The sequence below is a fragment of the Ursus arctos genome, unplaced genomic scaffold (assembly GCF_023065955.2).
Source record: "Ursus arctos isolate Adak ecotype North America unplaced genomic scaffold, UrsArc2.0 scaffold_3, whole genome shotgun sequence".
Classification (NCBI taxonomy): domain Eukaryota; kingdom Metazoa; phylum Chordata; class Mammalia; order Carnivora; family Ursidae; genus Ursus; species Ursus arctos.
The window spans coordinates 62643941-62659324 of record NW_026622985.1 but is presented as its reverse complement, the minus strand read 5'-3'; the positions used below and the strand labels follow the sequence as shown (position 1 = coordinate 62659324).

The window sequence follows — 15384 nt, the reverse complement described above, 5'->3', positions numbered from 1 at the left end:
TCTCAGTCTGCTTTCTCGGTGGCTACCAGTCCACGAATCTGGCCCGCACCCCAGTGCAGGAGGCTACTGCTTCCCCGCCCCTGAGCGTGGTGTCTCCCTCCCCCTTTTGTTTATCTTCCGATATGTGTGCGCAGATTCATGGCTCCCCGCTTCATACCTCAATACTCAGCACCGGAGATGTTCGTTTGTAGAGATCCAGATGTATCTTCCTGCACCTTGGGCTGATTTTGTGGGTGTTCAGGATGATCTGGTAGATCTCCAGCTCGATTCAGGGGCCCAGCTGAAAAAAGGTCCCCTACTCCGCCGCCATCTTTTTTCTTCCTCTCAGCCCTGTTATTCTGGGAACAGCCCAGGATGAAGCTGAAATCTTTAGTACTAATTCTAAATTTCCATAAGAGAGAATCTAATAGATCCTACTTGTCCAGTGTTGTCCAATGAGGTCCAATCAACTGATCAAGAGATAGGGAGTACAAACACAATTGCTAGGAACCTGCCCCGGTGGGTGAAGGGAGACAGTTAAATGATCATGTGAGCTGGGAGAAAACCCCAAAAAGTATCTTCTAAAATCTAGATCTGTTTTTCTAAGATTAGTCTCTAGATACTACCAACATGTATTTATGAATTCTTTTTGTTGTTTTGGTCTGGGTTCGGTTGGGCTTGAATCAATGATTTACTTGGAAAAGTTACTAAAAATCCATATTCTACTTGTTCCTTCATTTGAAGCAGCACATTGTTCTCATTCTTCTTAGTAAGAAGAGTTTGGGGAGTGTCAGGTAGAAAATGGATATGGAGGGTTTGTTTTAGCCCCTCCAAACTAGACATAAACCAAAATGTTTGAAGAACACTTTCCTTACACCATCCTTGGGGGGGCGGGGAAGTCAACTATATTGTATTTTCTTCCAAAAGAAATATATTTATTTTAAAGGGAAAGAAAGGATTTAGATTATGCCTAAAAAATAATTTTAGGTGTTTAAGACTTTATCACACATGATACTTTGCTGTAAGTCCTAGCAAACTTTAAAATATTGTTTCCATCAAATTATACCCCTGTCCATTTTTTCTTTCCCAGTTTTTCTTGTGGCTTCTCCTGAAAAGAATCACAGTGCCAGTGTGAGAGGCTGACCACAGCTCAGTGCTGTCCATCCCCCTTCCCACCTCCAGGACCTTATTCTAAACAGAGCAGAGAACAACACGGCAGGAGAGCCTTATGATCAGGCAGCTACATGGGGCTGGACTCAAACACCGTGTTAGAATCCATTCCGGGGATTTACCTTCCTTTGAAACAGGTTCTCCTAAATGCCCGAGAGATCTTAAATAGGCTTTGTTTTGTCCCCTTTCCCTCCAGGCTTAGCACAGATATGAATGCTGATGTGGTGTGTCATACCCTGGAGTTTTGTAAGCAGGACCCTGGCCAACCATTGTGTCATCTCTACCCGCTTCCCAAGGTGAGTGGGTTTTCACTTTGAATGTCAGATTATGGTGACATGCAAGCCCTTTGGAAATGTTGTAAAGGGAGGTTCAGCTTCACTGGCTCAGTGGTTTGGGAACAGAGAGAGGCCAGATGACATTTTCCATTACATCGTGTGAAATACTATTGTCCAGTTTCAACCTAGACCGCCCCCCCCGCCATGCTGCCAAAGAATGTCTTTCCTACTTAACTATCATGGACTATAATCTAGAGCTGGCTGGCTGTAAGTTGGAAATCTAACCAGCCAAGAAGAGAAGAGGTTAAATTTCTCTCTACCATTTAAAAATCAAGCAGGTCACTTTTATAGAAAGATAAACTCGGCCATTTTGCCCAGGACTTTCCTGGGATAAGCACTGAAAGTCCCACATCCTGGGAAAAACTGAGCAGTTGGTCACCCTAGTCTGAGCTTTATTGTTCTCACCCATAAAATGGGTATACTAAAATGCCTAAAATGCCTCCCTCATAGATTTGTTGTGGGAGGTAAGTGAGCTAATACACCCAAAATGCTCAGCAGGATACCTGCTACATAAAAAAAAGTATTAATTAAAGTGGTAGCCAATATCATTATTATTCAGGATAACTCTTCAGAGCACCCTGTGTGCATTATATCAAGTTGGACAATTTTCAATTGGAAAGCAGCAGACAGGGCTGCAAATGTTGACAATATTCTCAGCACATTCTGAGTGAGAGTATAATATTAAATCTAGTTAGGCCTCAAAATATTGATTTTTCAGAAGCTTCCTATAAATAAAGTAAATAAAATAAAATTCTATGCCTCCTATTCCAGAATTATAGTTTTTTTGTGTATGGCACAATAGGTTTTTGTTTTATGTAAATTCCTTTTTTATTCTCATTGAAATAAAGTGAGTTTAACACTTTGTGGCCTAACCAATGAATGCTCTGCTGCCGACTGACAGCATTAAATATCATAACCTTTCCCCTTGAGAAGGAAGAGAGAGGTGCGAATACCTGGAGTATGAGTGCATGTCATGCTTCCTAGGTTATTGACTATGTGCCAACTACATTTCCCCAAATTCTTAGAAGCTTTGAAATCCAGTCGTTTCTAGAAGGGGTAGGCACTTTCAATTAAAAAAATTTTTTCATGTGTTCATATGGCATGCGAATATGGTATCATAATATTCACCATTTGATAATGCACAGAGGAAACGTGTCTCTATGTACAAAGGCAAGCGATGCAGGTTTTTTGTCATTTCCTTAAATAAAAATCACGTTATATATACATCACACCAACAGTTATAGTCACAAGATGTTCAACTTTAAACTATCCCGTGTAAAATGACATGCTTTATTTTCGTACCCTATGGAGTTTATACTCGGAATACCATTTCCTTGTCTTCCCATCACAACACCCTTTGCAATTCCTAACTCGGGAGCCTTTCAGCCATCCTTCCTGGCTGGGAGGGAGGGGGAGGATTTCACCCTGGAAGTGCTCAGCTTGTACTCCAGCAGGGCATGCTCCCTGGTCAGCTTGACCTTCCCCCAGTTGCTGTTCTGGACCTTCTTCCTCCTTTTCAAATCCCCATCACCAGCCACCATCCCTACAAGTGTCCCAGAGGAGGGGCAGTTGGTGCAAACATGGACGGCTTCACTCTCTTCTGCCTTCAAGATTTCTTTAATAGCAACAACTGATGCTTCCTGAGGACTCACTGTCTTCCAGGGCACTGTGCTTACCCTTCACCTTATTTAGTTCCCCAGACAATTCCAGGATGGAGTCACCATTGTTCATTATGACCCCTTTTTTAATGTTGTGGAAACTGGGGTAAAGAGGTTATGTAACTTGCTGAAGGTCACTCCCTTAGGAAAGAATAGAACTAGGATTCGTATCCCTATCCTGCTGAGAGCAGTTGGTTAATCTCCTATCCGTTGTGTTTTGTTTTGTTTTTTTATAATTTTTATTGTTATGTTAGTCACCATACAGTACATCCTTAGTTTTTGATGTAGTGTTCCGTGATTCATTGTCAGTGTTTCTGAAAATCCTTCCCGGGTTGTCTCTTCACATCAGTCAGCTGAAATCCCACCACCACAAATAACCATGTCAAAATGTTGGACGTTTTCCTTTTAATTTTTAAATAAATTATTATTATTCTATTTATTTTTTGAGAATTATGATATTGTATATATAATTTTTATCCTACTTTTCCCCGTTAACATTACACTTTGAGCATGTATTTTTTTAATGATATATATCAGACCTTCTTTTCATTTCCGTGACACACAAATTACACCTACAAAGCAGGTGTGAATTAGTAGGGAGAATTACCTACCTACTACAGATGTACATAATTTCCAGCCTGCTGCCAGAAGCCTCCCTCATGACTGTCCCAGTCAATACCTACCCCTTAGTGTAGCCACTGTTCTAAAATCTATCACCACGGATTAGTTCACTCATATAAAGTTCTGTTCTTGAATGTCATATAAATGGACTCATACAATATGGTCTTCCCTGTGTCTGGCTTCTTTTACCTGTGAGGTTCGTTGTGTTTTGTGTGTGTAACGGTACCACCACATGAAGGATTCCAACAGTCATCCTTTGATGTCACTCCTGCTCTAGCTTCCTAGTTAGTCCAACCCAATTCTGCTCTTGCCTGCTTTCCAAAAAAATTCTCCACCCTGGTGCTAGTAAGGCCTTTTATGAGGTAAATTTGATTTGGCACTCCACCTCTGTGCCTTGATGTGGAAAGCAATTTCTCCCTCATCCTTCAACTGAGTGGACTTCCCATCCTGCAGATCTCAGCTCACATGTTGCTTCTTCAGGGAGTGCATCCCTGACTCGTTCTACATACCCCTCTTGTCGAAGCTCTTGGAGGTCCCTCCACGGAACCCGCCTTGCTTTAAATGATAGACCCGGGTGATTGCCAGTCTATCCATCTCTCCCACTAGGCTGTCACCTGCAGGAGGACTCTGCCTTGGTCACTACCATACACCCAATGCCTCACATATAACAAAGAAGTATTTGTTGAATGAATAGACAAAGTGCCACTAGTTTCTCATTTGCATCACTGATGGAAATTCTGATTTCCCTTATTTCATGGGCACATTAATTTTCCCAGTGCCTATATCTGTGCCCAGATTATGATCTCTATATTGCCTACCCAGTGAGGTATACATTTTCACTTAGAGTTTCAGGATTCTCAAAAAGCCTTTCTAGACTTCATGGTTCTCTTGTGTATCCCCTGCTGCAGCCAAAATGGAGTGATTGACTCTTTCTTGAGCTCGCCTTAACCTTCCCACCTCTGTACCCTTCTTCTCAATCATTCCTTCCAGCCAGGACGCCCTGTCAATACCAGGCCCACCATCCGAGCTCATGTCTCAGTCACTTTCTCTGTAAAGTAATTTCGTATCCTCTCCACAAAATATAAACTGCTGCTCTCCACCAGCATCATAAATACCTTTTGAAGTACTATGATGTGCCAGTGTTGTTCTAAATGTTTTATGTACATGAGTCATTTACTCTTATGAAATAGGTATTGTTGTCTACATGTTATAGATGAGGGAAGTATGGCAGAGAGTTATTAAAATATTAAGTTTACATAGATTTTCTTATTAAGATGTAAGCTTATCAAGGTGGCGGGTCTGCATCTTGCCCATCTTTGTTGCCTCCATTGTGCCAGGCACTTGTCTGGTGTCCGGATAATATACCAGCGCTGCATTTGACATGTGTGATCTCATTTAACAGTGCTCCTAGGGGGTGGGGGGGGTTGTTTTACAGGTGAAGAAATTGAGTCTAGGTGAATTTAGGAGATTACAAAGCTAATAAGTGGCAATGAGAGGATTCAGCCCCAGGTCTGTTTGTCTTTAAAGTCCAAGCTCTTCCCCACTGTGCTGTAGGCCTCACTGCTACTCCTGGGGTATAGTCACTTTTAATTGAACCACTGATCCTGGACCAGTAATTCCTCACAAGCAGGACTCTGCACCCTCAGTGTCCTGCTTTGCATGCGTTTCTGATTCTGGTAAAATACAAATAATGTGACACAAGCCATTGTCCCCGTGAAATGCATCCTGCAGGGTGGAGGGAAGAAGGGAGTCCTTCTGCTCTGGGGAGCTAGCCGGTGGGCAGAACCCAACAGTGTAGAGCAATGGGGTCTGACTTCAGTGGGAACAAAAGTAAAAGTGGAACGACATTTAGGGACCTTAATAAACTGCCCATTCGTCATCTACAGTGCAGTTGACATTCCAAGCCTACTTTTTGCCTATCCTTTAGCTACGGGCTCATATCCTTATCTACCTTGTGTTCATGACGAACGTCATCCATGATTAACTGAAGCAAGAAACAATCTACAAAATTCAGCTGGCATCAGGAGTGGGGGTATGTAGAAGTGGGGGGATGGAAAGGAGGACAAGACAGGATAGGAAAGGAACAGAAAGAGGAAGATTGCAGACTGCATTGTAAAGACCACCCAGATGGTTTTGTGTTACCTACTTTGAGGGGATTATTTATACCACTCCTAGTCTCATTTGCATACAAAACACGGCAATGCTTGCTGCTGGAATGCGAGTGTGTGCAAAGCAGCACTCTGACACTGAAAATTAAATGTGGTTCCTTCTTGTGTACCTTGTCACGCTGGAGTCGTGTCTTTATTAGATCAGTGTTAGAGTGCACCCATTGGGCCAGGAGCAGAGCCTCCTCGATTTATGCTGCTCCCTCCAGGCACACCCTGTAACTTGGAACAGACGCCCTTCCTAACCACCCGTGAGCTGCAGGGACATGCTACATTCACAGACATCTCAAAGGCATAGTCAAGACCTACTTCACACCACTTTGATCCACATTAAAAGAGAATTATATTCAGAGCGTGTGCTCTAGTGGAAATGCATTCCCCCTATTTCCCTGGGGCCTCCAACCCATTTAAAGGACTGCAAGGCAGTGGGAGGGGGAAATCTAGAATGAATTTGCTTTAAGATTCCATTCTACCAGTTGTGCTTGTTCAATGTAAACATCACAGATAGGAGAAGGGGACTCAAGCAAAGGAAGAGAGGTAGCCAGATGCGAGCTCTACAGGGGAAAAGAAACGTAGATAGATTTATTTATCACTGGGTGAGGGAGAGTGGGAGGGAGGCTGGAAATGGAGACAAGGGGCAGATTGGAAGGTCTTCCAGTGCTAAACTAAAGAGTCATTCAAATATTGGAGTAAAAATTCAACTTATTTTGGTATTTATTTCACATAATGAATTTTAAGTACTTGAAATCAGTAAAACAGTATTTAATACATTTCAAATACAAAAATTCATAAACAGAAGTAAAATGCAAATATACTGAAATATACATTAAATGTATTCTAACATAAAAATAAAATATCACTTCAAATAAGTACTACATAAAATAAAGTTTAATTGGGGTTAAACATGAAATGAAATGATGATCTTTTTTAAGTCATGTTAATCTATCATGAGGTCATCCTTGAGCTATGAAAAACTTCCCAGTTATTTCTCATTTGTCTTCATCTTCTTATCTCATCTTACATAAATGGTGATTCTAATGCAGGCACCATATTAATACCAATTTTTAAAATTATTTTAGAAAAATAATAAACTGCTTTGAAGGGACCTGTTGCCTTCAGAAAGCAATCCAGACTTTGAAATGGCTCTTCCTGAGTGAGTCTGATTGCTGTAGGAACCAGAAGTTCTCCAATGTTGAGTGTGTGGGAGTGTATGCATACACGGGGAACCATGCTTCCTTGGGACCCAAATTACCACAAGGCTGACATAAAAAGATTTCGGAAGGAGTAAGTTTGTACTCTTTTTATGAGAAAATGTCACATGACAAATTCTTGTTCAACTGAGAGAGAAATAAGCTGATCTCAGGAACTTACTTTCATTTTTTAAACATTAAGTGCAAAATAACATATCTAGCATCTCTTTTAATTGAAGATCTCAGGTAGTAAGGTTTAGGAAAAATTACAAATGGACAGGAAATTGAACATTTTCTAAGATTCATGAATCACTGCATTTCATTCTGTACAGTCACCTGGGCCCTTCTGTTCCTAATGATGAGCTGAGCTCTGCGCACAGTGCTTTCAGCTGTGTGAGCTAATCTTCCCCTCACTTTTGCAATGAGTTCCGTTTTGTCCAATATGGTGTGTACCTGTGTGTGTATGTATTGGGGTAAATTTCTCCGCACCATCTCTGTTTAACAAAACCCAAGTCTCTAAAGTCCACCTTTGTCCTCTCAACATTGTAATTATGACTTGCCTTTTGTGTGTGTGACGTGTGCACAGAAAATAAAAATGAATTCAGCACTCTCAGTTAAACAGAATCTCTGTGTCAAACAAGGAAGAAAAAATTACTTCCTCTGTCATCATCACCTTATTGGAGCCTCCATGGCTACTGCCATGGAGAGTTCTAGCAAAATAATAGCTCAAAACGAAACTAAACAGAAGCTTCTCTTCCTATTTGGTTGTCTGGTCAACCTTTCCAGCTTCTATTTGCTCTTCCCCTGTACCCCACCCTAACCCTGTAGAGTATGTGAATGTTTTCTCACACGGCCAAACTTAGGGGGAAACAAATCATTCAATAATAAAGAGCCATTTTTTTTTCATCATCAGAGTTTCAGGTTAAGGAAATTTCCTTCTTGAATGATGGCTGATCTTCAACTGTGACTTGGCGAACTATTAGAAAATCCAATTTTACTTGTGAAGGGAACATACATTCAAGGAAAAATAACTCACAATTTTGGAGCATTTTTTGGTGTGTGTACCACCTCAATACTCTGGAAGAGTTAATAAAGTTTTCCACTGTATAAACCCATGTTTGTACCTAGAAGGCAACCATATCTTTAGTAAATAGGACCAGAAAGGGTACTAAGGTCAAAAGTGTCTTGGGTAAAATTGATAGGCTTTTAAGGCATAGACAGTCCTTCTTTTATTCTCATAAAATACATTTACTAAGCTCCTATTGTGTGACAGGCACACATTAGGGCTGACTGATAAAAGGCAATGGCAAACACGATTTGAGTTGTTACACCCATACCGAAAGCTGGCCTAGGTACTTGTCATATAGCATTTAAAGTCTTTCCACACAATTGCAAGCTTATTCTGTTATCCTAATTTTACAGATGAGAGATCAAAATTCAAACAAATTGCTGGTTGTGGAGTTGTTTATTTGACAATGTTTGTAAAGTTCCTATTTAAACATCTCAGAAAATTTTGAACAATGAGATAAATGACAGGGGGATCTAGCCTTCTAGGTGTGGGAACAGCTGAAAAGGACACAGAATATACTGCCTAAAAATAAGCCCAAGTGCGTTGGAGATTCTTGTTTTTGATAAAAATAGCATTTTAAATCAGTGGTACAACACTGGCTTATTCAATAAATGGATGGAACTAAAGACTAGCCATTTGGAAATAAAATTTAAGCTAATAATAATTGCAAAGTTATTTAGCTTACTGTGCAATTGTTTTATTACAATCGTAATACGTTCTGGAAGGAGGGGATATGATGAAAGCCAAGGAAGTTGGGGCGTCAGGAAAAGCTGAGAGGAAATGACTTCTGAGTTGAGTTCTGCTGTGGGTGACTACTTAGGTGAAGACGAGGGCCAAGAGTGGATATTGGGAGACGGCTGATTAAAACTTCACGGGCACCTGGGTGGCTCAGTCTGTTAAGCATCTGCCTTTGGCTCAGGTCATAATACCAGGGTCCTGGGCTCGAGCCCCATGTGGGGCTCCCCACTCATCAGGAAGCCTGCTTCTCCCTCTGTTAAGGTATAAACTCCATGAGAACAGATAACCAGCTGTTTTATCCCCCAAGCACATGCTGTTCCATGTGATTTCCCCAGAGCCCAGCACATTCACTGCACTTATTAATCGCTCAGTAAGTATTTGTTGAATGAACAGTGTGCTATACAGAACAGTGGTCCCCCAAAGAGGTCCACATCCTAATCCCCAGAACCTGTGAATGTGACTTACATGACAAAAGGGACTTTGCAGGTGTGATTACGTTGAAGATCTATAGATGGGGAAACTATCCTGGATCATCTGGATGGGCCCGACATCATCAAAAGGGTCCATATAAGAGATAGAGAGTAGGATCAGAATGTGAGAAGAAGATATGGCAACAGAGATAGAGTGATGAGGCCATCAGCCAAGGAATGGGTGCAGCCACGAGACACTGAAGAGGCAAGAAATGGATTCCCCCTGGAAGCTACAACTGTTAGCCCAGCTGATACCTGGTTTTAGCCTCCTGAGGCTCATTTCAGACTTCAGACCTCTTCCGCAACTGTGACATAATAAATTTGTATTGTTTGAAGCCACTATGTTTGTGGTAATTTGTTACAGCCACAAAAGGAAACAAACACAGATTAATTGTGAAACATTGGACAAGACTCATCTAGCAACCTGAATGCAAACAGAATAAGAATAATAATAAGAATAGCCCATAGAGTCTAGCACTGGAGAACTTATGCACATGCACAGACTCTAGGGAAGAAACAGTCAAAATGTAACCAAAGTGTTGATTGTGAAGCCTTGGACTATTCCAGCACTGGCTCTTGGACTTCTCACCTTTAACTCGGGATTAAAAACAGTTAATTTCTCCCCCGCTGTCAATATAAGGTGAAGAGATCCAGCACATACAATGCCTGGTACAGACCTGGACGCATCGAGGAGTGTTTGTATGTGTGCAGTGACGGTGGTGGGGGCGAGGGTGGTAAAGTCGATGGATAACAATGTCAGAAAAAAACGCGGAACGGGAGTAGTGCTGTTTAAAACAATGCTTTTTAAAAAGTTGTTGTCTGGGGAAAAGGATAAGGATAGTAAGATTACATATATTAATGATACTAATAGCTCTACAATGCAGAATCAGCCCAGGAGGAGAAGAGAAAATTTAGCTAATGGTAAAATATGTATGAAGAAGAGATATTCAGTGATAAAAGGGAATGCATTTAAAGATAGTTGCTTTTTTCTTTCCTTTTTTACCTCCTTCTGCCTCCCTCAATTCCTACTTTCCTTCCTCCCTTCCTTTCCTTACCCTTTCCTTTCCTTTCAAGAAGAGAGTGGCATGAACTGACTTCATTTTTTCCACACAGCTAAAAATCATAAATGCCCTTTAGAGCTGGGCATCATTGGAACATGAAAGTCAAATTGGGTTTTGGTAGACCTCATCCTACATATTGGCAAATCACTGTAGGATACAAGCAGAGGAGCTTCCCGCCTTTGTCTTTCTACTTAATAGAAGTCACGTCAAAGCACTTTCCCCCCTTTCTCTTGGCTCTTCTTGTCTTCCTTAACTGGAGTTATTAAGCGCTTACTGCCTCCAGTGGGCAGTCAAGTCCTTGGAGATAGGTTCTCTCAAATCTTGCTCTATTTATGAATCAACTTATACCATTAAATTTGGGGGTGTGGAAAAAACCTGTCCTAATAAACTTCTAGAAAAGATCCAAGTAGATCAGTGACCTGCCCCCCCCATACATGCCTGCTCTTCAACAATAAAAAACACACATCTAAAATCATCTTTTCACTTCCCAGGGGCTTTTTACTTTGTGGGTACCTGTCACTGCTGTCAGGAGTGTGAAGTGAACAAAAGCACTTTCTGTAATTTTTAAAATCTACCTGCTGCTATAATTGATAGTACAGAACGCAATCGCTAAAAATTGTTCACCGTAGAAACTCATGCCTAAAAATACTATTTCTCTTTACTTCCTTCACTCCTGAGTGCACCAGGATTTAGTTATTTAACATCACAAAACCTGAGAAGGCCCAATTAATGAGTGCGTCTTGGCCAATTCACCAATACTCTTTAAATGTCGGGAGAAATTATAAGCATTCCCTGTACACTGTATTCTTTACGTGTTTCCCCATCATAGACAATACGGTAGGTCCACTATGCTTTGGCTGAAAGTTTTGAATGTCGGGAAATGCTTTTCTAAATAGTGCTTCTTGCCACAAAGTGGCTGAAAGCCTTGAATATGCTAATGTGTGTGGCTCTCTCAGAGGAGCTTTTAGTTCACAGATTTCCCAAACTTTTTCAACTTAAAACAACAACAGTTTTCTTTTCTAGCACACCTATTAACATCTCCTAGAGCGGGATTAAAAGCACGGGTTTTGTGCCCCAAGAGTCTGAACTGAATCTCGACTGTGCCACTCACGGCTTTGTGACTTTGAACTTTATCCACTCCGAGACTCAGTTTACCTTATCTATAAAATAGGAATAATGGTAATTATTACTTAACCCTTGCTACATTGTATTCTAATTACATTTTATTGCCGATCCTCTCTCCCAGGTTATAAAACCCTTGATGGGAAGGGTTATGTCTCATTCACTATTACATCCCTAATATATAATCTGCCACACAGTATAAATAGTAAGTGTTTGTGGAATGAAGGAATGAATGAATGATTGCACAAAGAAATGACTGAATGACTACTTCTTTCTCTTTCATGATCAGTCCTACGCTGCCTACTATGCCTGTACTTGCACTTCCACACAGGTGCGTAGGTTGTTGGTGTACAGAGCCAGTTCTCGCCCCTGACGCTGTGATCCTTTGCATTAAACCATCCACACTCCGTGTGAATTCCCCTTGCCATTCCCTTATGCCCTGGTGAAACCTGAGAAGTCATATTTTCTTGCTTGTGTTAAAATTTCAAGCTTGCTTTTTTCTTGGAAAACAGTGTGGTCACGGTGGAAAGCGTGTTGGAGTCTAGAGACTTGAGTACTACCGGCACTGTTTGCAGAATGGGCCTGCTTATATTTTGTAACCTCTCCGCTTTCCACTCAGCGCAGTTTTCAAGAGCATTGAAATACAGCCTACATTTTTGTAGGCTGATGTTGTAATTACTGTAATTTTTCCAGCTATGTATTGGTGATGTAACAACTCAAAACCATCAATTGCTGTTAACACTAATGTCATGCTTACTACATGCAAGGCACTATTGCAAGTGCTATCTTGTTCAATACACACATATACACAAGCACAAACAATTATCCCCATTTTGCAAATGAGAAGAGTGAGTCTCAGAGTGCTTAAGTAACTTGCCCAAGGTCCCACAACTAGTGAATGGCAAAGCTAGGATTCAAACCCACAAGCACTCTGGAGTCCAAACTCACTTTAAATAGAAGATGATGATGGAGGGGCGCCTCGGTGGCTTAGTCGTTAACGGCTCAAGGCATGATCCCAGAGACCTGGGATAAAGCCCCACGTCAGGCTCCTCCGCTGGGAGCCTGCTTCTTCCTCTCCCACTCCCCCTGCCTGTGTTCCCTCTCTTGCTGGCTGTCTCTCTCTCTGTCAAATAAATAAATAAAATCTTTAAAAAAAAAAAAGATGATGATGGAGACCATGACCTAGCGATCAATACAACATTTAAATATCTTCCACTAAAGATCGGTACTCACCAAACCTCTCCTCTTGTCTGAAGACTTTGGGCTGGCTCTGGTTTGGATGGACACTTAAATCATTCTAGACAAAAGTGTTCCATGAACTACCATGGATATATGTTACCATGTGCTCCGATGATCAAGCAAAGGGTCGACCTCTCCTCCTCTTGTAGCCTGCTAGGACACTGTGCCATATTGTCCTTGGAATTTTCCAAGTTCTTGAGTAAAGAAATACATTCTACGTATCCATGGTTCTTCAGACTCTAAGCTCCCATGCTTAGGGCTTATCTCTCTGTAAGTCTGTGTGGGGGCCTCCTTGGCAATCCACTCATGAGAATGTTAAAGAGACCCCAAAGGGGATTTGAAGCTGGAATAGGACACACTATAACCAGAGGGAGAAAGTAATGAGAGACTGGAAAGAGTTGACCATAACCAGTTGCAAGATCAAATGAGCACTCCGGAACCAAGCCCCTCATTGTTCATGGAGAATCTGCTTATGCCTCAGATGATTGGTCTAGCTGAGTCATAAGCACCAGTATGGCTTCCGACCAGAAAGGTTGCACATGCAGCTCACCCCCTATTCCCGAACTTTCTTTCCAACCCCTGATTATAGTTGCGCCCTCTATTCTGAAGTCCTAAGTTTTTGGAGGATGCAAGAGTGGTCCTCATACTTTAGAAGTGTGCCTTTAGCTCCAAGATTGCCAAGTGAAAGGTTACCGAGGAGAGAGAGCAGTTCTCTTCATTTGTACATTGCTCACGATCTGCCCATTTGCCTGTATCACAACAAGCAAAATATTAGCTTTTCCAACTATCTTTTTTTTTTTTAATAAGATTTTATTTATTCATTTGAGACAGAGAGATACCAAGAGAGAGCATGAGCGGGGGAGAGGCAGAGGGAGAGCGAGAGGCAAACTCCCCACTGAGCCAGGAGCCCGAAGCAGGACTCGATCCCAGGACCCTGAGATCATGACCTGAGCCGAAGGCAGATGCTTAACCATCTGAGCCACCCAGGTGCCCCTCCAAGTACCTTTGAATCCTTACATTCCATTTTCTTCTGGGGACAGATGATCAGACCTGGTATCTAGATTCTTTTTTTTATGTTGGCATTTGCGCACTTGAACTGTGGGAGCAAGTGATGCTCTGGTCGAGCCAGGTCCTGACGAACCCGCCCTCGGCCTTCCAGGGAGAGCGACAGAAGCATCATCACGTGCGGCACGAAGGGGGTCGGAAGGCGTGTGGTGCAGCCCTCGTCACTGGGCAGTTTGTTTGCTTTGCTTACTGGTCTTTATCCCTCACTACACTTGGTCCCCTCAGAGAACCGAGCTGGATGAAACACAAATTAATTCCCTCAAAGGGACCCAAGTGGCCTGTCCTCCAAAGACCCTGCCGAGGCCTCTCTCTGCCCCTCTCACTTCTGCTTGCTGGGCTCCTTCCTGGTCTGTCTCCTTGGTGTCCCGGAAGCCCTGGGAGGGCAGGAACATCTCTTCACACAGGTCTCTGGGTTCTCACTGCGTCCCTGTGCTGGGAGCCTGGTTTTGTTTCTTCAGGAAGAAACAGGGCAACATGTATTGAGTTCTTTTTAAAAAACATGTATTGCTGAATTTGTGCTCATGATTGAAAATTTAGAAAACACAAGAAAGGACCAAAAGGAAAAAGGTCTCATCCACCTTTTTATTTATTTTATTATTATGGTATATTTCTTTGCAGGATTCTTTTTTCTGTGTGTATAATATCTGGTAGCCTGTTTCCTTGGTTAACGTAATATCGTACATGTTTTCTTTCACTTTTTATTTCCATATCCGTTTTGCACCTACTAGGTAGCAAGGACTGTACTGGGCCCCTAAGATACTTGAGCTGGGCTTTAGGAAGGGGTGTTTCCAAGCAGAGAAGCAGGGAGCACGTAATTAAGGCACAGGGGCACCAACATCGTGTTGTGGTATTATGGAGAATGAGTCTTAGGCTAAGGAGAGCAGCCTATAAGGGCACCATGACAGAAATTTGCCCCTAGATCTAGGTTCTTATAATGACCCTGCCAGAGAGGGTTACTTACCAGAGAGTTTCCAGGATTTGTCAGAATTTCCAGAAAAAGCCAAAATTGCATTCAGGCATCTCTGTTTTTAAAGTGAGGATTATAATGAACGGTTTTGGGCCTTTTGTCAGCCAATCAGACTGGACATGGGTGTGGTGTTGGAGCCCAGTCTGCAGGTGCCCCTGAGGCTATACTGCAACTTTGGCCCCTTTGTGGACTGATCACAAGGAAGTCTGGGGAGTCCTAGGGAGAGGCTCTCTGGCCAGGCCCATGGTGGGGACACTCAATGGCTCAGGGACGTGATTGTCCACCAACTGGTACATTAGTGTTTCAATGTTTTAAGAAACATACACTGTACAAGGACATCCTGGTGACCAGACTGACCTGGAGAGCAGCTTCTCTTCTCATGTTGCTAACATGCACTCTTAGGTGTCAGCGGTCTTGCTGCCTCTGACACAAGAGCCATGGTTTACCATCCTTTGAATTTGAGCTGGAGGAGTGTGATTTGGGGTAGAAGCTAGGGAGAGGGTTTCAGAGCCAGCCCACAGAGGGCAAGCTGTGG

General features: G+C 42.2%; 1 protein-coding gene across 2 annotated transcripts in view; it reads left to right on the top strand.

Annotated features, from left to right (window-relative positions):
• The window catches only part of AOAH (acyloxyacyl hydrolase), a 243487-nt gene that overhangs the window by 115950 nt on the left and 112153 nt on the right, over positions 1-15384 (top strand). For both annotated transcript variants that reach the window (XM_026509300.4, XM_026509309.4), the window contains exon 4: positions 1346-1445. In XM_026509300.4, coding sequence (XP_026365085.3) covers positions 1346-1445 — 100 coding nt within the window. The remainder of the gene's footprint in view (positions 1-1345; positions 1446-15384) is intronic.